General features: G+C 40.6%; 2 protein-coding genes across 3 annotated transcripts; one reads left to right on the top strand and one right to left on the bottom strand.

Annotated features, from left to right (window-relative positions):
• The first annotated feature begins 1364 nt into the window (after positions 1–1364).
• Positions 1365–13401, top strand: cs (citrate synthase). Its single transcript, XM_010890560.4, has 11 exons — positions 1365–1539; positions 3504–3551; positions 3864–3971; positions 4917–4982; positions 5450–5581; positions 5900–6088; positions 9117–9319; positions 9776–9905; positions 10556–10657; positions 10879–11088; positions 11678–13401. Exons 1-11 carry the CDS (start codon positions 1483–1485, stop codon positions 11849–11851), a joined length of 1419 nt encoding a protein of 472 aa, XP_010888862.1. The 5' UTR covers positions 1365–1482; the 3' UTR covers positions 11852–13401.
• A 3070-nt stretch (positions 13402–16471) lies between these two features.
• On the bottom strand, positions 16472–23921 carry si:dkey-190g6.2 (coenzyme Q-binding protein COQ10 homolog A, mitochondrial). Of its 2 annotated transcripts, XM_010890561.4 has the most exons (5): positions 23371–23921; positions 19318–19470; positions 18273–18465; positions 17964–18065; positions 16472–17771 (listed from the first exon to the last, which is right to left on the bottom strand). In XM_010890561.4, exons 1-5 carry the CDS (start codon positions 23505–23507, stop codon positions 17604–17606), a joined length of 753 nt encoding a protein of 250 aa, XP_010888863.1. In that variant the 5' UTR covers positions 23508–23921; the 3' UTR covers positions 16472–17603. The 2 variants fall into 2 exon arrangements, with proteins under 2 accessions (XP_010888863.1, XP_010888864.1); XM_010890562.4 differs by lacking the exon at positions 17964–18065.
• Positions 23922–23942: the final 21 nt, after the last annotated feature.

The raw sequence follows: 23942 nt of genomic DNA, 5'->3' as shown, positions 1-23942 counted from the left end.
TTAAGTGGGCCCTGACAAACCATGGGCCCTATGAAAGTCACCTTAAGCCGTAAGCTATGGCCCTGATTGAGATTCACAAAATAAATAAACTCAGCGGATTCCCCCAAAAACCTGTGAAAACAGGTAGTTACCAGGCAGTGGAAGCCTGTGTAGCGAGATAGAACTTAATTGCTAGCTTGTGCTTAGTATGATAATTTTTTTCTCTCCCCACTACTTCACAAGCCTCCCATTGTAAGCTTGTGAGCTTCTAGGTTGTAGTTATAATTAATTTGGCCAATTCAAGATGTCAGTGGTCTTAAGCTCTACAGTGCGAAGGGTTCAATTAACACCTTGATTTGTTTTTGAGTCTTGGTTTTGACTATATTGAGTCAAAATCTTTGAAAATCAGACTTTGGAGTAGTGTGCCATGTCACAATAATTTTTTTGTTCAGAATGATATGTTATTCGGTGCATTTGATAAATACAAATATTTTTACTTTGTTGGGAGATGCAGTGATGTTCCAGGGACTTAACCAAAAATGTAAGGAAATCACACTTGAAATAAAGTTGGAGTTCTATCTGACTTTGTTTTTTTAACCTCAGATCATTTTTTCTGATTTCGCAGTTGACTTGAAAATACAGACGTGATAGGTCGGAGATTCCCATGTTCCCAGTTATTTGGCACTAGGGTGTGCCGGCCCTAGCCTTTTGGGGGACCTAAGGAACAATTTATTTCGGGCCCCCTCACCCCTATTTTTCCGGGCCTCTCTAGTGACCCGAGCCCCCCTAGCAGTCAGGGGCCCTACGCGCCTGCTTTTGTCTCTAATGGCTAGTGCCGGCCCTGCATTAAAGAATATAAATTAAAGTCCCGCTCCTGGATCATTTTATTGTATGAACATTTATTTTCAACTTGAAGAAAACGTGGCTAAATAATATGTTCATTAAAATATACAGACGTGTGTTTTCCGGCGGAACTCACCATTTAGGCTATTTGCTGGCCAAGAAAAATCACGATGCCGACAAGTCACCGCCTTTCATTTAAACTACAACTTCCCACCATGTACGCTCAACAGCTTGCCTGATCAAAAAACAACGTTTGGTTGAGCATTTTTAAAAGTACTAGATTAACAGATTCAGTGTAACAGCGGAAACTGGACTGAGTATAAAACACATGTAAACGGACAGCAATAAACACGTTTATACCGTAATGTAAGTTCTCAACTTGATCAGGCACATCCGAGCAAGCTCAAAACTAACAAGACTGCAGAAGTGTTTGTTGTGCAACTTGTACTTTTATAGCGTCACTTTCCTACACACGAGGCTCTCCTGGCCAATCAGGTTATACGTCGTTACAACCACAATCCAATCAACGACACGCCTAGTCCGTGGGCCCGAATCTCTATTCAACCTTCAGTAGTTGTGCTTTTTCCTGTAGGGGCACCTTCAACCAGCTCCACGGTATAGCGACCAGGACCTTTCAGAAAAAGGAGAAACACAGACACTATGTCCTTTCTGACTACCGGTATCAGCAGGCTAGCGCCAGTACTCCTAACTTCAAAGGTAAGCCGAAGCAAATAACACCTACTTTTACCTAAATACATTGAACGTCAGTTAGCATGAAGCTAAATCGTTATGTTACTAACTACTAGTGTACTACTACTGTAGTTGGCAAATGAACTGAACTAGCTGGTTAGGCTAGCAGTCGAATTGGCTTTTTAAGCATACTCATGTACGCTAGTGGCTTCACGTAGCCAAACTGTTTAAATATTTGGCAACCTTGACTGTCTGTTCATCTGAGTTTACCAGATGACGGTCCGCGGCTGCTAACGTTAGCTAACTATAGCATGGGGAGAAATGATGGTTGGCAGTTGACAGCTACCTATTTATCCCTTCTCAGTCTGACATGGAAATACTTGTTAGCTTGATTAAACCTTATACATCCTAGTCTTAAGTTCACTACAGTACCTGCTGTCAGAATGACAACATTTAAAAGATAGCACCTTTTAAAATATCATCTTTAAAAAATGTATAGCTCCATAATTACCTTTTTATATATGCATGATATCTGGCATTAATTGTTTTTAAGTGGAACTACGGCATATTTTTTAAAATGTCTGCCTTAAGCTCCCTGACTTGATGTTAGACTGTCTGTGGAAGTGGCACCTTTCTCGCTCACATCGTGGTAAAGCAACAGCACGCTCTACGTCACAAGGTTATACACCCTCTACACTCACAGCAGGCTTTATAAAAGCCTTTTATTTGGTTAATGTAGCAACAACTTGGGGGGGGGGGGGGGGGACAATCATTCTGCAGGGCACTGTACATATAAAATATAGAAACATTACCAAATCCTAAATCAATTTGTTTTCTTCAATCGTCACGTTTTTATATTTTCAGAAATCTGGAAATGAATGAAAAACGAAAATTAAATGAACTAAATGGCATTCATTACTCAGCAAGCTGGATCACATGACACATTTCTCTGTTGTACTCTTTCAAAATCCAGATTAGGCCTTTTAGATATAAATGTGATATGCCAACAGTCTGGCTTTAAAAGATGATTCTTTGTTAAATTACGTGAAAATCCCAAAGTTGTTTAAAAAATATCTATAATAATTGCATCCAGTTTGTTTTCCTCACCACAAACTAGCACAGATCCCACAGTTTGTCTGAAGGGACACAGAGCTGTCCACTTTGGATACTTTACATGGGCTTCTACATATATTTGTAAAGATTGATCACAATTAATTTAGTTTGCCTTTGGGGTTTATGTGCGGTGAAGCAGAATTAGTGTATATCCTGTTACGTGTTAATATAGAAATAGAATAGTAATGGAAGCTGGGAATTACATAAGTCATAGTATTCAAAATGTATATGCAGAATGAGTGTCTCAACCTTTTGTGGACAATCTCTAACATAGCTTAATGACTGATGGGTGAAACCTGTCAGTGCTATGGGAAAGTAGTCTACATACACTAGTTGCTGTTTCACCCAGTGGGATTTATAGAAAATTAGCCAGCTATTCCTTTTCTTGACCCCCTGGCTCCTCCCCCCTCCATTGAAAGTGTGGCGGTCCGGCACTGCTGATAGCAGTCACCGACTGCTGTGCTGCAAGGTTATATGCAGCCAGTCAAGAACTTTAATATCCTGCCTCTGCCAACAAAATTTACTCCCCTTGTCCTGTCGGGTTGGCTGAAAAAATTCTGCTATATTTCTTTCCAGATTGGGGGAACAGATTGTTTCGGTATGATGTTCTTTATCTGCGCTCTCTGCTGGGAATGTTTTAACTCTGTGGGGTTGGTCATCTGCTGTAGGCAAACTGAGAACCAGCAAGCAATCACGATTTCATTGCCCTCGCCCAGCTATCCCATTAGGCCTTGTTCTAGTAGCTGTGAGTTTATTAACATTTGTCAGTTGCGCTGCACAACCAATACGTTTCTCTAATGCTTCCTTTGCGCCAAGACTTAGTTGTGACCACACACCCTCAGGCCCATGTTTTCTGATGCTTACTTTTTCCACTACAGAATGCGTCCTACATCCTTGTGGCGTCCAGACATGCCAGTTCGTCAGCAGTAAGTGTTCTCCGACCTATTCAAGGCCAGTCATGGAATCACCCTTTATTGTCCTAAGGGTTTGTGAAGCATGATGTTAATCTGATAGGGGTTGGCGCAAATGATTCCCTATTTTCTCAGCCTTTATGTACCATGGTGATTAATTTTATAAAACCATGTTTTTCAAGCTAAGTTTTGTTTGACTAACATTGACCTGTATTGATGTGTCACACTTTTCCATTACATTATTTGTAGTTTACTTTAGGCTTTGTTTTTAGAAAGATATATATTGCTATTGACTGAGCTTTGAGTGAAATGTGTTGCTTTTTGCAGAATCTGAAGGACGTTCTATCAGAACTTATTCCAAAAGAGCAAAGTAGGATCAAGAGCTTCAAACAGCAGTATGGCAAAACTAACATTGGCTCAATCACTGTTGACATGGTAAGTAACTGATCTGTCCATATTTACCATCTCCGAACCTGATGTGTTTAAAACCATACATAAGAATCTGAAAGGCTTTTTATCTAGATATAAACCAGATACAGTGCCTTTAATAAAAAATTCAGACCACTTCTCTTATAATTGATGAAAAAAATACATTACAATCAATCTACACAAAATAGCCCATAATTATAAAGCAAAAACCAGTTTTTCGGAATTTGCCAATTTATTGAAAATACATTTTTTTATCTTCTTAGATATCTCTCTACCAGCTTTGCACTCCTGGATTTGGGCTGGATTTAAAGATAATATCTTTATTTTGCTCTGTTCTTGCTCCGTTATATATACATTTTTTTCATTCAATTGCCGCACTTTTATAAAAAAATGTTTTACTTTGTCATTATGGGGTATTGGTTGTAGACTCACAAGAAAATAATTTATTATTGAAGTCTATAACACAACACATTGTGCCCTGAATACTTTCCAAAGGCTCTGAGGGACTAACTTCTGTAAAAATTCCATGAACAAAAAATAATTTCTGTGGTTTGGGGCCTCCATTTATCAATGTCAATATTTTCTTATAAGTTGCTATAGTGATTGGGTGTTGCCCCTCCGACATCCCCTTTAGCATACTAGAGGTCATGTGATGTCACTAACCGTTCAGCTCCCTGTCAGCTGAGCACAGAAAAAGCTGAGACAAAACTTAGGCCTCACATACCTACTATCAAAGACTCCTTCCAGGGCCACACAGACAACTTGGCTCTGCCGGTGTATGTCATCCTCACATTTATCTTTCAGATTATGTTTTGGACCTTGTTATGGCTAAGAAGAAAGTACATGGATTCGGATGTCACACATGCAAAACATTTTTTGCCTGACTCGAATAACAAATTAGTTTAGCCTGTTTTGAGCTCTTTGTATACAATGTCCTTTGTGTTTTTGCAGGTCTACGGGGGGATGAGGGGCATGAAGGGGCTGGTGTATGAGACCTCAGTGCTGGACCCTGATGAGGTGTGTTTCCTCACAGCACATGATCCGCAGAATAGTAACACCCTCAGAATAATGGATGTGTCAAGCTTAATACCCAAGGCGTTTGTAGATAAGTGGGGTACTTATCTAAATAGGTTTCACTTGAGTGAATTACATAATTTAGCACCATTGCCACTGGCTGTGGTGGTATCGCACTGGCCCTCAACATTTTTCATTTTATTTTGTAAGTTTTAGATGATGTAGCAGACATGACTGAAAGTTTGTGCATTTTTATACTTGACCCTTAGTGGGAATTGAACCCACAACCCTGGTGTCGCATGGGCCATGCTAATGGTAGTTGAAGCCTTACCAAATAATCCAGTAAATGTAAGAAAATCAACATTGTTTGGGAAGGCTCTCTTGAATTGTCTTATTTCTGAACTCATTTGAACACTCTGCAAACATCTAAATGAGCTCTTCCTCACCGTATGTCGTGCTTCTGTCTTCAGGGCATCCGGTTCCGGGGCTACAGCATTCCAGAGTGTCAGCAGCTGTTGCCCAAGGCTCCCGGAGGTCAGGAACCACTGCCCGAGGGCCTCTTCTGGCTGCTGGTCACAGGACAGGTCCCCACAGAGGAACAGGTGCGATTGGCCTATTACTGGATTAGCCATACATACAACAGTATGTTTGTTTTTTTCTTCTTTTTTTCCCTCAAGGCCACATTCGGTCTTAGCAAACCCACATGTCTCAGCTGAAGAGAGTGACTGTTATTACCTGTAAGGAGGAAGACATTTCAACATTTACTTTTGGTTTCTCATTACTCACGTCAGAGTTTGAAGTCCATTGCCACATGGTGGGGATTTATAGTGCTTGGGATTAAATAAAATTTCCTGTCCGACTAGCACTTTTATTGGCCCTACATGAACTCAACCAATCCTGTTGGCAACTCCTCTCTCCAGGTGAGCTGGCTGTCCAGAGAATGGGCTAAGCGGGCCGCCCTCCCTTCTCATGTGGTCACCATGCTGGACAACTTCCCGACCAATCTGCACCCCATGTCCCAGTTCAGTGCCGCCATCACAGCTCTGAACAGCGAGAGCAGCTTTGCGCGGGCCTACTCCGAGGGCGTTAACAAGTCCAAGTACTGGGAGGTAAGTCACGCTGATAGCGCCCCACACTTTGGTTCAAAAGTTCCAAAGGAATAAACCTTGCCCCTTAAATTAAACCTATTGCCAGGCAGGCTAAAGCTAAATGTTGGAAGTATATCAAATATTAGGTTGGCCAGTGCAGGCAGACGTGCAGGTAAATGCTTAAGCCTTGGCCTAGAGGGACTAACCCCTAACCAATTGTCTTTTAGAAATCAACTTTCCACCTGCCTAGATATTAGTTATTAATAATTAAAAAAGTAATTTCATAGAAACGGAATTATATGCATTTTCAATATTCTAATATGCAATTCTAGATGTGCAAACAAGACAAATGAAGGAGTAATGTAGTAGGGTATCATGAGCAACCGGGATGCAGAGATAGCAGCACTAAGGTCCTCGAGGTAGACGTGTTTGTAACAACTTTACAAATGCAAGCACAATGGCACTGAGGTGTTACTCACCAACTTCCATGAGAAATGTAAAGCATTAAATTATGTCTTATTTTTTTATTTTGTAGTCATTGTTAAAATCTCAAAAATATTTTTATAATAATATTTTCAATTAGATTTGACACATTGTGTTGCTGTAATTACTTTCCACCTTGTTTGGGTGTTGTTGTTATTCTTTAATTAAGAAGCCCCTTGCTACAATGATATCACATTTGGGGAATATACTCATTTTCTTCGGGATGGTAAAACAGTTCAAAGCTCAGTAACTACTTCATCTTGGTTCAATTTCTTTTTCATGTTAGTCTTTGTCTCACTCAAACATTTCCTTCCTGTTACACTAAATTGTACAGAAAATGAATCATGTTTCATTGTTCTTAAAAAAAAATTGATAGAGAAGTTCAAGTCCTGGTCAAGTGTTCGTGTTCATTCTAAATCAATATTTCTCCCTCGCACAGAAGTGTTGCTAACTTAACCTTGACATTTGCTTGAAATCTCCGCCCTGTTAGGAATATACACGATCCCTGTGGAACACATAGTTAACAGTGTGGAAATCTTGTCAGAAAATCTATGTAATCAAATTGCTAATGTCTGTTAGTATTGCTATTTACATAATGCAGTTAACATAATACATAGGTTAAATTACAATTGTTGGTATTGCTTTCCACCCTATTATACTTCGTTCCACACCATTAGATTGTTTTGTGAGACCCTAATTTAACAATACTTTAAAATGTTATGAATATTTTTCTTTCAGCTTGCAGAGGTTGAGTGTTTTAATGACTTGTTGATCAAATGCTATTGACATTCATTTTTATTAGGAAGAAATGTGTGCAAAAAAAGTGCTGGTTCCATGTAGAACACACATTTTAATCAATTATAGTTCAATAAATACAATCCTGTTTCAAACAAAGTTGGGACCTGTGTAAAATGGAAATAAAAACAGAATGCAAAGATGTGCAAATCATTTAAACCCTATATTCAATAGAAAATGGTACAAAGACAAATCAAATGTTGAAACAGAATCTTTATTATTCCTTGAAAAATATATGCCTTCTTTGAAGCCTGCCACACATTTTGAAAAAGCTGGGACAGGGGCTACAAAAGACTGGAAATGTTGTGTATTAGAAAAAATGAAAATGAGGTAACATCTCACAACTAATTAGGTTGATTGGAAACAGGTCACTAACATGATTGGGTATTAAAAGAGCATCCCAGAGAGGTTGAGTCTGTCAGTAGTGAAGATGGGGAGGGGTTCACCACTCTGTGAAAGACTGCGTGGGCAAATAGTGCAACAATTTAAGCGTGCCCTACGCAACTTAATGCCACCTATCAACAGTGAGTTCCACATCGCTTCTATAACTCCATTAGGATCTGACAATCATTGCTAACTATGAGCTTACTGACCGCATTGTCACCTCCAACCGTCGCCGCTAGGACACTGAACACAGACTTCCGTTTCAAATGGGTTTAAAGAGTGAAAATCCTTGGATCCATTCTCCCCGAACTCGCATTACAAACCTACGCCATTGAAGTTGATGGGTCCTTTTCATAACTACGGAACACAGAATAAACAAAGTAAACAGCTAAACCAATAATTAAATGTCATCTGGGCTATCTTTTTCATTAGATGTATTGCCATATTTTAGAGACTCATTGATGGCTATCTAGCGAACATGAAACCATAATCGTGCTAGCTAGCACTAGCTGGAACAATAATATGGAACAAAAATAACCAGGTTAATAACATAACCAGAAGTGAAATTCTAGTTTAGGTACAGACTCACCTAGGAACAACCAAGGACCCTGGGAACATAAAAGTGTCGGTAGTGGGGTGGATGTAGGGTTCAAGCTGTCTGAATCATCCTCACTAAACTGTGACAGACTGAAGGGATTTTGAAGTGTCTGTTCTCTCTAGGTAAGAGTTAACCCACCCAGCCAGTCTCCCTTGGGAAATCTCTATCTCAACTTCCTGGTTAGATAAAGATAAGAACTTCCCCACACTCCCCCTTGGCTTTATATTACCCGTGTCTGACTGGTAGTAAACTAAGGAAAGTTGGACTCACTATATTTTTGTTATATGGTTGTCTCACCTAAGTTTCTTAAGATGATGTTACTAACTTTAGGCCCATTTTGGATATGAGTGTCTTTGCCAAGCTGAGTGTCAGTGCACCTACTGATTTGTTTAAACCAAAACTTTTTTGTGTCTTGCTGTTTATAGGCTAATTGGATGCTTATGTGTATTCACTTTGTGAAATGTAGTGTTTTTTTATTACATTTTTTTATTTTTCACTGTATGTTGTTCTGTGTCCTGTCCTGTTGTAGCTGGATGGCTCTGGTGAAGTCGTTGTTGAAAATGGGATTTAGTTCTCAACTCTTATTCTAAAAGATTACCTGTTTTAAATAACTACAATTAATTTGACAGACAAGGCCTAAGACCAGTGTGACCACGGGGGAAAGAATACTCTTACTAGGGTGATCTTGTGTTAACACGTAGATTAAGCACAGGATCTAAGTATAAATAAACTCCCTGTGGTGGACATTGTCTACTGATTCATTATACCACCTACCCTCATGTATTTCAGTTCATTTATGAGGACTCAATGGACTTGATTGCCAAGTTGCCGTGTGTTGCTGCTAAGATCTACCGTAACCTGTACCGGGAGGCCAGCAGCATCGGAGCAATAGACTCCAACCTGGACTGGTCTGCTAACTTCGCCAACATGCTGGGCTACAGTGACTCTGCAGAATTCACTGAACTTATGAGGCTCTACCTTACTATTCACAGGTATCATACCAATGGCCGGTTTAAGATCTAGTCTAGAGGAAGAATACCCCTTTGAAATAGCTTTTTTATTTTAGGTCTAACGTGTTTAAGCATAATTGAAAATGTTAAATCTATTGATATTATTTTCAACCAATGCAAGGTTGTGGGGTTTTTTTGCCAGCCATTTTGGGACAGCCATTTTGGGACAGCCATTTTGTCAGTTTTTGACTGAAGCACCTTCCCCTTTCCCTAGCTGCTACATTTTGGCATTGGGTGACAGAATTGGGAAGATGGGTATTGTCTGCCCTCTGGTGTTCATATGTTGAACTTTATAGACTAGTACTATGTTAAAAACATTTGTCTTGGGAAAGTGTATTTAAATCTTCATCTGTATAAATGCTTAATTAGTAACAATTTATTTCAATTTTGTGATGACTGACAAACATACTAACTGTCCCTCTGGTGACCCTGTTTCAGTGACCACGAGGGGGGTAACGTCAGTGCCCATACCAGTCATTTGGTGGGCAGTGCCCTCTCTGACCCCTACCTCTCCTTCAGCGCTGCTCTGAACGGCCTGGCCGGACCTCTGCATGGGCTGGCCAACCAGGTCTGGCAGTCCTCTCCAATGCATGGTCACACCACTGACAGCTTCATGACTGACAGACCTGTTTTCTGATGTCATGACAGGAGGGAAATATAGATGGATTGTATCAGGGTAGATGGGTAGATGGATAATGATAATTATGATAGTGTAACAGGGTAGATGGGTAGATGGATAATGATAATTATGATAGTGTAACAGGGTAGATGGGTAGATGGATAATGATAATTATGATAGTGTAACTGGGTAGATGGATAATGATAATTATGATAGTGTAACAGGGTAGATGGATGGATAATGATAATTATGATAGTGTAACAGGGTAGATGGATAGATGGATAATGATAATTATGATAGTGTAACAGGGTAGATGGATAGATGGATAATGATAATTATGATAGTGTAACAGGGTAGATGGATAGATAGATAATGATAATTATGATAGTGTAACAGGGTAGATGGATAGATAGATAATGATAATTATGATAGTGTAACAGGGTAACAGGGTAGATGGATAGATAGATAATGATAATTGTGATAGTGTAACAGGCGTTTTCTTTTAGCCACCAGAAGTACAGTAACAGAAACTGAGAAGCCAAGTAATATGGTTATGAGGGTACATTGCTGATGAGATGTGTTTTTTGTGTGCCCTCCAGGAGGTGCTGGTTTGGCTGACTGCCCTGCAGAAGGAGATGGGAGGGGAGGTTTCTGATGAGAAGATGAGGGATTACATCTGGAACACACTCAAGTCTGGCAGGGTGAGGGAACATCTGGCTAAAACCTCTGATGCATTGTGCCTTTCTGACCAGTGACTGGAACAGCCTGATGGGAACCATATGGTGTAATTAGGGGGTTTCTTTGACTCTGTTTCTCTCTGTCTCTGACTTTTTTTCTCTTTCAATATCTGTTTGTTTCTCTCTCTCTCTGTCTCTCTCTGTCTCTCTCTTTTTCTGTCTGGCTCTTTGTCTCTGTGCCATAGGTGGTGCCAGGCTATGGGCATGCTGTCCTGAGGAAGACTGACCCCAGGTACACATGCCAACAGGAGTTTGCTTTCAAGCACCTGCCCAATGATCCCATGTTCAAACTGGTGCACCAACTCTACAAGATCGTTCCCCCAGTACTGCTGGAGCAGGGCAAGGCCAAGAACCCCTGGCCCAATGTAGACGCCCACAGCGGCGTGCTGCTGCAGGTGAGGACATCTAGTGTTTATTGTTCAGCATGTATTGTGTTCATATGTCGCCCTAAGAGTTGTCCAGTCAGGCTCTTATGCAGAAAGATGCTTCCATCATTTATGAACTGTGGGGTGTGAAAACACTTTATTTTTATGAAATGTACTATAATTTATTTCGCTTTGATAATGTAGGGTCTATTGTGTAGAGCTGTAAAGTAAAATTCTAATCTAATTTCTTTAATGCAGCAACATTTAAAAAAATAATATATATGATGTGCAGACCTTAGCTTGGCACTATGCAGTTATATTTATTTAATTTATTTAATTTATAAAATATAAATTGGATTTTCTTTCCTTCACATGAAAATATGGAGAAGGTAGTGTAGATCGGTATCAGAAATTCATTTTAATGCGGCACATTAAAAATGTAAGGACTGTGCAACAGTAATACAGACATCCACCCTGAATCTGTAGGTTTTGTCAACATGTTTAGTTTGGTGTGTCACAACACATGAAGAATTCAGCCTTTCAGTCATTACATTGTTTATTGACCTCTCTGATAGACAGATGTTGACCTTTTCCCTGATTCCCTTCCTGTGTCACACAGTACTACGGGATGACAGAGATGAACTACTACACTGTATTGTTCGGTGTGTCCCGAGCCCTGGGTGTTCTGGCGCAGCTGATCTGGAGTCGAGCCCTGGGCTTCCCCCTGGAGCGTCCCAAGTCAATGAGCACGGACGGACTGATGGCCCTGGTGGGGGCTAACAAGTCAGGCTGAAGGAGAGAGGATTCAATATCAAATCGAAAATGAAATATTTAAAGAGACAGTACATTTAAAATTAATTGAAAATCCAAAAAGGGCCTTTTGATATTTCCATTAATTAATTAATTTAAGACCTTTTCAGGTAATCATAGATATCTCATCTTGCTTTGCCTCCACGTTTGGAAGATGAAGAGAGAAGTTTCGCAACAGGCATGTGCACACTTCTTGCCTGCCTAGAGTATTTTGTGTTTAGTGTTTATTAACCCCTATGCTTCATAGGTGGGCAGGGCCAGTCTCAGTGCACCTCTGTACAGAACTCCCACCTACCTCTGTACCTCAGGCTCAAACCACTCACAGTAGACTTTTCATTTCTACTCACAGTAGAGTCATATTTTGCTTTGTAGGTTTGCTAAATACACCGGTAACCATAATTGTTTGTTTGTTCTGGCCTGAAACGCTCTACATTTCTCTGCCATTTTCTGAGACATTTCAGTAACTATCAATTTTACTCCAGAGAACACTCCGGTGGAGAAAAAGGTCCTTTTAAAGAAAAAATAGAAGAATATTTGATTTCTTACCTTTTTTTTTTGATAATGCTGATCCTGCCCCTTTAAATCCTTTTGGCTCATGTCATTCCATCTCATCTAATTCTGTCAGAGGAAAATCGCAAAAACACAATGATTAAATTAGCTTCAGTATTTCCTCATTCAGTCTTGTTTTTACTTCTTTACTTATATTTTCAGTCTAGGCACCTTTTGAGGGGTTTGTGTAGTTAGGAGAATATGATAGAGATTTGATTTTTGGTCTGCAATATTCAAAGCCCTGATAATAATAGTTATATACTTATTCTCGTTAAGAGATCAGGTTTATTAAGTGCGTGAGAGCAAGCTTGAACATCGGTCTACAGTCAAGAAGGGATATTTATTTTTTGGGTGGCTGTTTTATTTTGGTTAAGTGTATGTTGTCGCTTATTCCCCTGAAGAGCGCTTTCGTGATCAAGCTACTACTCCAAAATGAGCACTTGCTAGCTTGGAAACCCCAATTATTTTCCAGTAGTAAAACCCCAGTTTTGATTGATTGTCCTTTTTATGTTATGGGTGTTGAATGCATAGCATTGTATAAAAACAATATTAGCAATTGTGAGTGCTTATTTTGTGGTTTTATTTATACTTTGTACATAGTTAAATATTTATGTATAGCTTGAATGTATGAGCTCTATGCAAACATTGCTTAGTCATACAGGTGTGCGACTTCAACCTCACTGAGTACTATATTTATTTGTTTTATCTAGTTTAAAAAGGTATTCTCACGGATGTACATTGTCCTTGTGTACACTGTTGTAAATAAATATTTCCCATTTTATATGGGATTCTGATGTTTTGGGAGGGGGGGGGTGACTTTTTCAAGCTTGTTCTCAGTCTACCCTAGCAGATATTGGTTAGAGGCCACTATAAGCAACTTCATCTGCTTATAATGGGTCTTTCAACTGTCTCTTATGTAGCACGTGCAGAATATCTCAGAACATCTCATCCTGCTTTCCTAAATTAAATCCCCTCAGAATGCAATGCCTGTCTTTTGGCTTCATGTGTTTGCATTTCTATTCTTCATTGTCTGTGTGGTGGAATGTGGTTATATCTGATCATAAAAGATATATGTAAAACCAGGGAATAGCCATTGAAGTTCAGCTTTAGGAAATTATAACAGGTTGGGGGCTGGATTGGTCAAGCAGTGGTAAGGTGCTTATGAGAACAATAATTAATAACTTAGAATTATTAGATGTTTTTATTAACATGTGGGTGTATTGTTTTCACTTGCAGCATGAGAGAAGCTGCAAACTCACAAGATCATAGGATTTGGAAAGTAACACACTGATAGGTGTGGACATTTTGAAATTATTATTATTAAATCAAATTCACATTGACAACCATTACAAGGTGTACTGCAGGAGATCTCAAATCTAATACCTGCAACATCTTCAGTAACTGTTACAGTTGGCTCTTGCAGATGGTTCCCCCACACACCACGCCACAATCCCTTTCAGTCACGCAGTACGATTCCTTCTTGTTTTGGATTCACTAGAAATGTATGTGATATTTTCAGAGGTCAAATGCTTTCAACCTGTTGGTCCAAGTGTGAACGATGCTGGTTGCCATTTTTGATTCTCAATACAAGTACTTATATAACTGTGATTCGAGGAGTTCACCCAGTCTTTGTTACATCTCACCAAGTATTGTGCACAGGCTATACAGCTGAGTCACACAGACTTATTTTGTTTCAAATATGTTTTACCTGGATCTTTTTGCAAAACATGATGGGTTTTTTTCACCCATATTTTACTGAAAAGAAATGAGTTGTTGATGGGGCTTGGTTGGTCTGTTAAAGACTTCTGAACCTTCCAGGATAATAATAGCAGATCTGGGACAAGTATCACCTGTAGGATGTCTGAGAAAATCTCAGATTCCAGACCAGTAGCTGTGCAGCTTGGAGTTCAGGTCAAAGTAGTGGAGAAGTAACTTCTGAAGTTTGACAGTTGTCACATAAAGGAGAGTTATATGAGAAGATATCATTTGATTTGGGAATAAAGTGATCTGAGTAAAATCTTGAACTGTAGGAGTCTGGAGTTGATTGAATTATATTTCAAGCTATCCTGTGAATCTGCTATGAAGAGTTCAGTAATTATGTCATTTTACATTGAAGGCCAATATGTATTGGCACATTAAAGAGATCCCAGCAGAGGGAGCTGTGGGGGAAATCATTTGACTGAACATGCATTATGGTTGGCTTTGTGTGGCCTATTTAGACATTAATAGCCTTCGTTTGTATGGATGCTGAAGAAGAGTAGGCCACCGATATTGCGCATAGACAAAAATGTGTCTATTGAGAATACAGCTAGAGTGCTGTCCTGTATTTGCCCTGATTATTTACAAGGTTTTAGCAAATGATTCAGCACATCAAACAGGTGGGTTCTTTACTTTTTCAAACGGAGGAAGATGTTTTCTAACCTAGTCTCTAAACTCTTGGTATCTGAAAAGTTATTTCTGGGAAGGTTAGAGTTTTCCCTAGAGGTCAGAGTCTCATATAGATCCCTTTTAATTGATTCCTGTGTGTCTTCCTTTTATAACACTGAGATTGGACAAAAAAGGGTTTTTCTTGCTATCAGGAGCAGGAATTATATTTAATTTGCATTCAGATTTAGTGTGCTATGTTTAATGGGAGTATGGTTACGAATTGATTTCAATATACTGAGAGGGGACATGAACTTAGCACCAACAAATAAGGGGTATCCCCTCGCTCCATGCTAAGCCCAGCTGGGGGAAGACCCATGGCAATATATACAATTTGGGAGATTCAATACTACTTCAGTCTGTGGCCCAAAAAATGTGCTGCTCTTTGATCAAATGCATTCTGACAGATATGTTCTGGTTAAGTAAACAGTTGAATAAGAGCAGAATAGCTTGGTGAGATATGCATCGGAAAGCAAGTCTCCAACTTTGACTGTCCATTGCACACTGCATTGAAGGCGAACTGTACATCACAAAAATGTTACGGGACACAAAAGAAATTAACATTGGGAGTAACATGAAATAGACTGCAGTTAATGTCTTTAACTGAAGGACATTAACTGGTAAGTCTTATGTCCTTCAGTCTCCCTTTACGATTGAATTAGTACAGTGTGGTGTACATATAGGTAGAAAGTCTAAGGACTGGCTTCTCTGTGCTGTTATTAATAACCGGCCCAAATACCGCCACCCTACTCTGGTTTCTTATGCCTTGGTTGCCCCTTGGACCGCATCCCTCCCTCCGCAGCATTGACCATTTGTTCATGAACAAGCTACAGCTTTCGCGCTTGAAACAACAAACAAAACTAGACTAGGGGCTGAATTTAATCAAATGCCCATTGCAGTATTTAAGCAGTAGCTCTCCTTCCAGTGATCACCAGAAATCAAGATATTGTATGGGACTGTGTGAAAATGTACAACGGTTACCGGGGCAACCTCCCTCAGCAGCAGGTATGCGTTCACTTTAAAGAATGTGTGAGCACAGGATAATTATAAGAAATAAGCATCCCTACAGCTCAAATCTACCTTCAGCAAATCTCAAAGGTGAACTATTGGATTGGAAATGCAACACTTACAACAACTTGCAGTGATTTATGGACAGATTGCATTCTTCTCCAGAATAATTAACCTAAAATAATTCTAAGTACATGAAATAAAAAAACATGTTTTTATTGTGCAGGGCTGAAATATGTTTGGTTCTAAACACACAATCCACATATTACATTGTAACTGTCCTTTTGTAGTAAATCATAACCAGCTGCATTATGGTCAAAACATTTTCCCGAAATTTGAATGGGGGGAAGAAAACATGGAGAACACAAGATGGCGCTTTTTCTGAGCATGGCTAAAAAAAATGAAGACAAGGTCTATACAAGAGTTAAAACAGATGTGGTAAACACGCCAAACTCAAACCATATGTTCATACACTGTATATTTGGGTCTCAACACTACTCAGTGTGCTTTATTGTGCTTTATTGCTGCAGATAAGTAAAGTAATGCTTACTTAGGAATACTATAACATGACTCACAATTCAGCCCAAGATAAGCGGAAGAAGATGGATGGATGGACTCACAATTCCAGCTATAGTATCTTTATTTACAATACACTCAACATCCACAAAAGCACACACAAAAGAAAACGTCCTTCACAGGTAGCCATATCTTTCATGCATAAATAATTATTGCAATAAAACTGGTTTAATTTATGAACCTTCTAAGCAGCCCGCCTTGACACACGTTACAGAATACTCAAGGTACTTATCTCCATATATACATACCTACTCAACAATAGGAATTGTCCGCATCTAACATATGACACAGTCCTTTGGTAAATGCAGACTATTCTTCGGTTGCTGAAATCCATTGTTTTTCAAATGGTATGTGACCTGCAGTATGCCAACCCTAATCACAGTATAGTTAGGTTGCTCAACATTGAAAGTACTACTTAAAATGTGCAAAATATTTTTTCTATCCCAAAAAAAAAAAAAGAACAACAAAAAAAAACTCTTGGACAACATTCTCTCTGCGGACAAAATGGTGAAGAAAAGCAGGTAGCTTTTTAAAAATATGCCAATTTTAAAAATATGTATAATATAATATCTCAATAACTTAAAAACAAATAAAAGGCTATTCTTGGCATAAACCATACTGTAAATTAAAACAAATGTTAAACACAAATGAATTTGACATAATTAGAGGACTAGAATGTGGCAACAAAGTACTGGAAGTGTAACAAATCTGCTCCCACTCAGAAACCTGAGCCCATAGAACTGTATGTTAGACTCAAAGTTGTCCACATCATTCTTTAAGTTATGTTCATTCACAGATTTCTTTTTTCTTTTTATGTATTCCAATTTGTGAAGTGGCCATTGCTATGCTCTTGCACACTCATCACTGCAACAAGGGTCCTGTGTAGAAGAGTAACCCCTCGTAAAGAGGTAGATGCCAGATTGGTCCTTAATATGAAGAGGGTACAGTACTGACAGATTAGCCTGGTCGCAGATCAGCTGATCTCAGAGTCGCTGTCTGTCACAATAAGAGGGACCATCGGACTGGGCAAGACGGCACAGTTCTGAAACCAGGCTAGCGGCGTCTGGGTCGTAGTGGAGAGTAGAAGTGGTTGGTGGGGCTGGGTGGTGTAGAGTCAAGTCGCTCCAGCTACGTGCTAAGGGGACAGCCAGGCTGAAGGGGCCGGAAAGGTTTGGACCTCATGTCTGATGAACCTCATGGAACATTAACTCCCGCGGGACGACAGTTTGCGGGCCGTAGAGCTTACAGGCCCGACGCTCAAAGGCGGACACATTCTTCTTGACCACCTCGTCAAAGAACATTGTGGCTAGCTGGGAGTGCAGCAGGGAACGGAACTCAAACGAGATCTGTTAGACAGAAAGGAAGGAGATTGCAGAACACCAATCAGAGATGACGGGGTCAGAGAATACGTACATTTATAAAGGAAATAACTGATCGGCCTTTACATGCAAGAGGGCTCAGTGCACAGATACAGATTCAGAAACAGACAGCACGACATATTGAGACGAGGTGGAAGAGCCGGGGGCAGTCATATTCACCGAGACATCCACAGTGCAGGTGCGAGGATAACCAGGAATGCCTGGACTGAAGCGCCATATCGTCTCTAGGTGGTTGAAAAGTGTTCCATCTGTGCAAACGGCCTGACAGCACACAATCCAATGACAAACTTATTTCGGATCCTGTTTTACCCAATAAAACAACGACCATCACGTATATCATCCAATATAAACTGTGACCACAAAGGGGTTGAAAGAAATCTTGGTTTGTGGATAACCCGGGTCAGAAGGGAACGAGAAGGAAATGTCAAAACCTAGACAGTTACAGGGAATGACGCAGAAGGGACTTACTTTAACCATGTGGGGACGCACCACACTGATCATGGATGTATATCGTTCAACGATGGGTGGGAAGCCCACCTCCAACTGGGCTTTGGAGTGGCCTGCCCTCTTCATGATGGTCTCGGACTTCTTACACCAGGGTACAAAGAGTTTGTAGTCATCTACGTTGGCTACCACTTCATACATCTCCAGCATAGAATACCTAAAGCAGCAGAGCAAGAGAGGTTTGTAAGCCACATTGCTAAGCAATGAAAGATCAGTGCAACTTCATTAATATAGTTACAGGTAAATGGCATGGTTTGCCTCAACACAAAGGAGCATGGCACTGGCTTTGCATGCCTTACTGCTTTTATGAATCAGTTACCAACACAACTTAATGTAAAAATATCAAGGAATTTCAAATGTAACATTAACTTAAACAAGTAAATTCATACAATGTCATTCTTCCTGACAGTTGCTTTAGGTTACATTCCACTCCCTGTAACACAAAAATGGTTAAGTTGACTTGGCTCAGAAAGAAAAATGTTATTTGATTGGATACCTGTTCACTCATTTGGTAGAGGGAAGACCAACAAGCCCACTCTCAAACAAACAATTTAGCATGGATTTAGAAAACTCTTAAGTTTAGAGAAGGATGATACTTGAGTATACAGTGGATGATATCTACACACCCTTATGAAAAATGACATCATACCCTTTACACCTTTAAATCAGATCTTGTAAACAAAAAATATACAATTGAAAAACTAATAAACAGTCATTTTCTTGGTTGCATAAGGGTGTATTCCCTTATGCAACTTTAGCTTCAATGACAGCAGCAAGTATGTTGGGATAGGTCTTTACCAACCTCTATTAGCACACTTCAGGTATTTTGATGTCATCCTACTCATCTTTGTCAAGGTGTTCAAACACTTATTTTCAAGAGGATCATTTTCCATCCAGGACTTCTGAAAAGTACTACATTTCTGCCTAATCTATGCATTTAAACTCTCCTTTCTGCCAGTGCCTACATAGTACTGTAATACATGTCCTTTCATGGATGGTAGCATCTTACCCCAGTATCCTCCGCTCTGAGTACTCCTTCCTCTTGTTGGTGAAGCCCATGAAGGTTCTGCTGAGGGGAACTGATGACATTGAGTCCATCTTTTGCTGGTGGCAAAGCAGTCTGGGTGTCCTGGTCATTACAATGCCACATGATGAAAAGTGTCTTGATGGGACAGTGAGAGACGGAGAAGAGGAAATGTTAGAAACACTGGAGTGACATCTCCGACTTCATTTCATTGAAGTCGGAGCAGAAATAATACACTGCTCAAAAAAATCAAGGGTTTCAATGAACAAAATATATTAAAGATCAAAATCTTTACTGTACATTGTGATATTTGTTGAGAACAAAACAGAACAACGATCAAGGGAAAGCAAAATCACCAACCGATTGAGGTCTGGATTCGAACTCACACCGAAAACCTGAATAAACAATTGAAATCACAGGCTGTTCCAACTTCCAATTTAATCACGACAACTCATAATGTGACTCAGTAGTGTGTATGGCCCCCACATGCCTGTATGCACTTCTGACAACATCTGGGCATGCTCCTGATGAGACGGCAGATGGTGTCCTGGGGGATCAGGGCACCAGTGAGCTCCTGGACAGTCTGTGGCGCTACTTGGCGGCGTCAGATGCCCCAATACATAACGTCCTAGTGGTTCTCAATTGGATTCAGGTCTGGGGAATCTGAGGGCCAGTCAATGGCATCAATGCCTTCGTCATCCAGGAACTGCCTACACACTCTGGCCACATGAGGCCGGGCATTGTCCTGCACCAGGAGGAACCCAGGGCCCACCGCACCAGCGTATGGTCTGACGATGGGCCTGAGGATTTCATCCCAATACCTAACAGCAGTCAAGCCCTCCAAGAAAATACCTCCCAGACCATCACTGACCCACCACCAAACTGGTCATGCTGGATGATGTTGCAGGCAGCATATTGGAGATGCTGTGGTGAACAGTCTCGTTCACATCTGTCACATGTGCTAAGTTTGAACCTGCTCTCATCTGTGAAGAGAACGGGACGCCAAGGGCAGACCTGCCAATTCTGATGAATGCCAATCAAGCTGCACGGTGCTGGGCTGTGAGCACAAGTCCCACTAGAGGACGTCAGGCCCTCATGTTTCTGACAGTCTGGTCAGCAGTAGCCAGCTGGAGGTCATATTGAAGGGCTCTTGCATTGCTCCTCCAGTTCCTCCATGCACAAAGGAGATACTGGCAATTACGTGTTCCCTTCATTTCTTTGAGCTGTGTCTATTGCCACCAGGGGCAAGACTTGACAGTAATAGTCTATTCTAAAATGTTTAGGACAAGCTACACTTCAAGTATGCTACCCCCACAGTTTCAATTTGAAATACCTCTACAGGTTTCATTGTCAACCGTTATATTTTAGAATGAACTATGCTCTATTTTGAGAGTCCCAGATGGCTACATGCCTTGTTGCATCACTAAATCAGGTGACTTGCTGTGTCTGGCAGAGCTGGCATACAGACCCCAATAGCCAAGTATGTGCTCACCGCAAGTATCTCTGTGACACTCAATTAAATACAATCACACACACCAAGGCTGCAAACCAATACGAATGATGCCAAAAATATTTAAATCATCGACATAGTCATCATATACAGAAAGCGAGGGTGACAGATTCTGTCCAATATTCCAAAAATATATTTTGTCCTCACTGGTCATTTTAATCCACTGTATTCACCACTCAGTTTCAAACCGTGGTTTCATCAGTAACTACCAATCCTTCCAAAAAACATGTATGCAAGGCGCTAACTACTGCAACAACAACACAAATGTCAAATGAACACAACAAATCCTCTGTTAGATGTTAGTAGATTCCACGCTATTTCAAGCACATGCACAGTTCCACAGTCTCAAGGGAGGAAAGCAATTATTTACACTGGAGTTGCTTACCAAGAATACAGTGAATGTTTCTGACAGGCCAAATTACATTTTTGCCTTAAAAATCTATTGAAAGAACTGCTGTATAGTCATGACCCCAGGCACCCCTTCACTGAGCATAAACCATTTTGGAAAGAATAATGGATAAAATATTGCACAACCCAGCTGCACAAAGCTGAAAATGACCCTGTAAGACTTAACTGCCACGGGTTTTCTAGATGTAGGCCTATTTACTCAGGGGTGGTAAATACACTGCATATAGAGAGTTTAGGCTACACCTTTTTTTCTGTACAGTTATTATCATGAAATGTAATCACATTTTGTAGAGATTGATTACAAAACAAATCCCAATTCAATTAATTTCAATCCCACTTTGTAATGAACGAAATCTACACACCCAAGTGGGTGAAAATTTAGACTGAGCAGTTAAGGAAGCCAAGTCCCTGCATGGAGAGAAATTAAAACAGTTCCCAGCCAACAACTCTGCTTCCTTTTGGAGAGACCTCCAACAGATTGCCAACTCGAAGCCTAAACCCCCAATTCCATTGATGACCTGCAACTTGCCAACGTCCTGAATGAGTTCGACAGCAGATTTAGAAGACAAAAGGGCCGTCCGGACAACATCCCTTCTCCCTGTGTGTCCAGCCATCAACACCAGCCTCCCCACCACCAGGGCCCATACACAATCCCCCATCTCAATCATCCCCACCTCTGCCACTACAATGGAACTTTTAATCCTGGAAGGGGACGTTAATAGACTATTCAAGAGACAGAAAGCCCACAAAGCAGCAGCGCCTGACGGTGTCTCCCCATCCACCCTAAAGCACTGTGCAGATCAGCTTTCTTCTGTGTTTACTGTCATTTTTAACACCTCGCTGGAGACATGCTGCATCCTGGCCTGTTTCAAGTCCTCCATCATCAAGTCCCCAAGAAGTCAAGGATCACAGGACTTAATGACTACAGACCCATCGCCCTGACCTCTGCGGTTATGAAGTCCTTTGAGCGTCTTGTGCTGTCCCACCTCAAGACCATCACGACCCACTGCACTTTGCCTACAGGGCCAACAGGTCTGTGGACAACATGGCTATGATGGTGCATTTCTACACTGCCATCAGAGTCCATCCTGACCTCCTCCATCACTGTCTGGTACGCTGCAGCCACCACCAAAGACAAGGGCAGGCAGCAGCACATGATCCGCTTGGCAGAGAGGTGATTGGCTTCAATCTGCCATCTCTTCACGACCTACACACCTCCACAACGCGGAGGCGAGCAGCAATGATTGGGGCTGATCCCTCTCACCCTGGAAAGGGACTATTCAGAACTCTCCCCTCTGGCAGAAGGTTGAGGTCTATCAGGGCCAAAACCTCTTGCCACAAGAACAGTTTCTTTCCTAAAGCAGTAGGCCTCATGATCATGCCCCTGGAAGCAAACTGACTATAGCCTGCTCCCCACATACACACACACAATCCTCAACTGGACAAATCTATAACCCCTCTCCACATACACACACAACCCTCAACTGGAAAAAAAATTCAAACCTTTCATCTTTTTTTTGTAATTTCTTGTTCAGTCAACTGTTTTTAGGATCGGTCCACTGTTCTTATTTCTTTTGTATAAATTGTTGCACCAACAGGCCAGAACAGATTCTTTGTTTGTTTATTGTTTAACTTAGTTAAACAATAAAAAATATTTCTGATTCTCAACAGTTGTACCAGTACATAAAGTTAAGCAGAAGAAAGACACCTGCCCTAAGAGTTTGTTGCAAACGTCTGGATTGAGTTACAATAGACTCAAGCTTTACAATTCTGTCAGTCCTTACTCCTTGAAAAACGAACTGTCTGGGCTGATACGAACTGCACCTGTTAATAACCTAACACATATGTATACCACTTCATATGGTGAGCAACGATTCACCTTATTTATCTGTATATTTGCATAACCTCCTGTGGCATAACTAATTTATCATTCAATTTAAATTGTCTAATTTATTGACCTCTTGGATATTCCGTTGTACATCGTGTCCTAGATTGTATATGTGTAAGCGTTGTCTTGCAGTTGGTCATTGTAAATGCGAATTGGTTCCCATGTTATATGCGTACACAGCACAGGATAAGTCCACGGTGTCACATACGGATAATAAAATGTTTTATCATACCTGATGGTCTGTCTCGTATGTTCTCTTGACCCCGCGGTGTGAGTAGGTGAGCGACCCAAGCCGACAGCAATCTCTAGTAATTCACTAAATGTCCGCACACCCATTGGCATTCGCCGGGCAGTTGCTGAGGCTGCCATTGTATTTTGGGTCAGGCTATTGACCAAAAATAGTAGCCTAATACTATCAGAACCTCCGGGACCACTGAAACCGAATATGTAGACTAAATCTGCTAAAACAATGATCTTTGCTCACTTCGGATGGGCTTTTCACCAACTTAATTCACGGCATCAATAAGTTACGGACGGTGTTGCTAGGTGGGTAAGCTTCAGTTCACTTACAAGAAGACGCGACCAATAGGGCCGCGTTTATATCGTTAATCGTTTAAAACGTTCATGAAGTCGTTTGTTAATTCAAAGCTCGATGTCCTTGGTCGCTGAGAGTAAATACATTACCGGTTTAGATTTATCTGACACGACGACAAACCTATATCGACCTTCTATGATCTTTAAGATAAATACTGAGTGAACCAGCAAACCAAAAAAGTACTTCCAGGTTACAACTTTTCATAATAG

This window comes from Esox lucius, chromosome 12 (assembly GCF_011004845.1).
Source record: "Esox lucius isolate fEsoLuc1 chromosome 12, fEsoLuc1.pri, whole genome shotgun sequence".
Classification (NCBI taxonomy): domain Eukaryota; kingdom Metazoa; phylum Chordata; class Actinopteri; order Esociformes; family Esocidae; genus Esox; species Esox lucius.
Note: the sequence above shows the minus strand (reverse complement) of the source record. Positions and strands in the feature narration are given on the sequence as shown.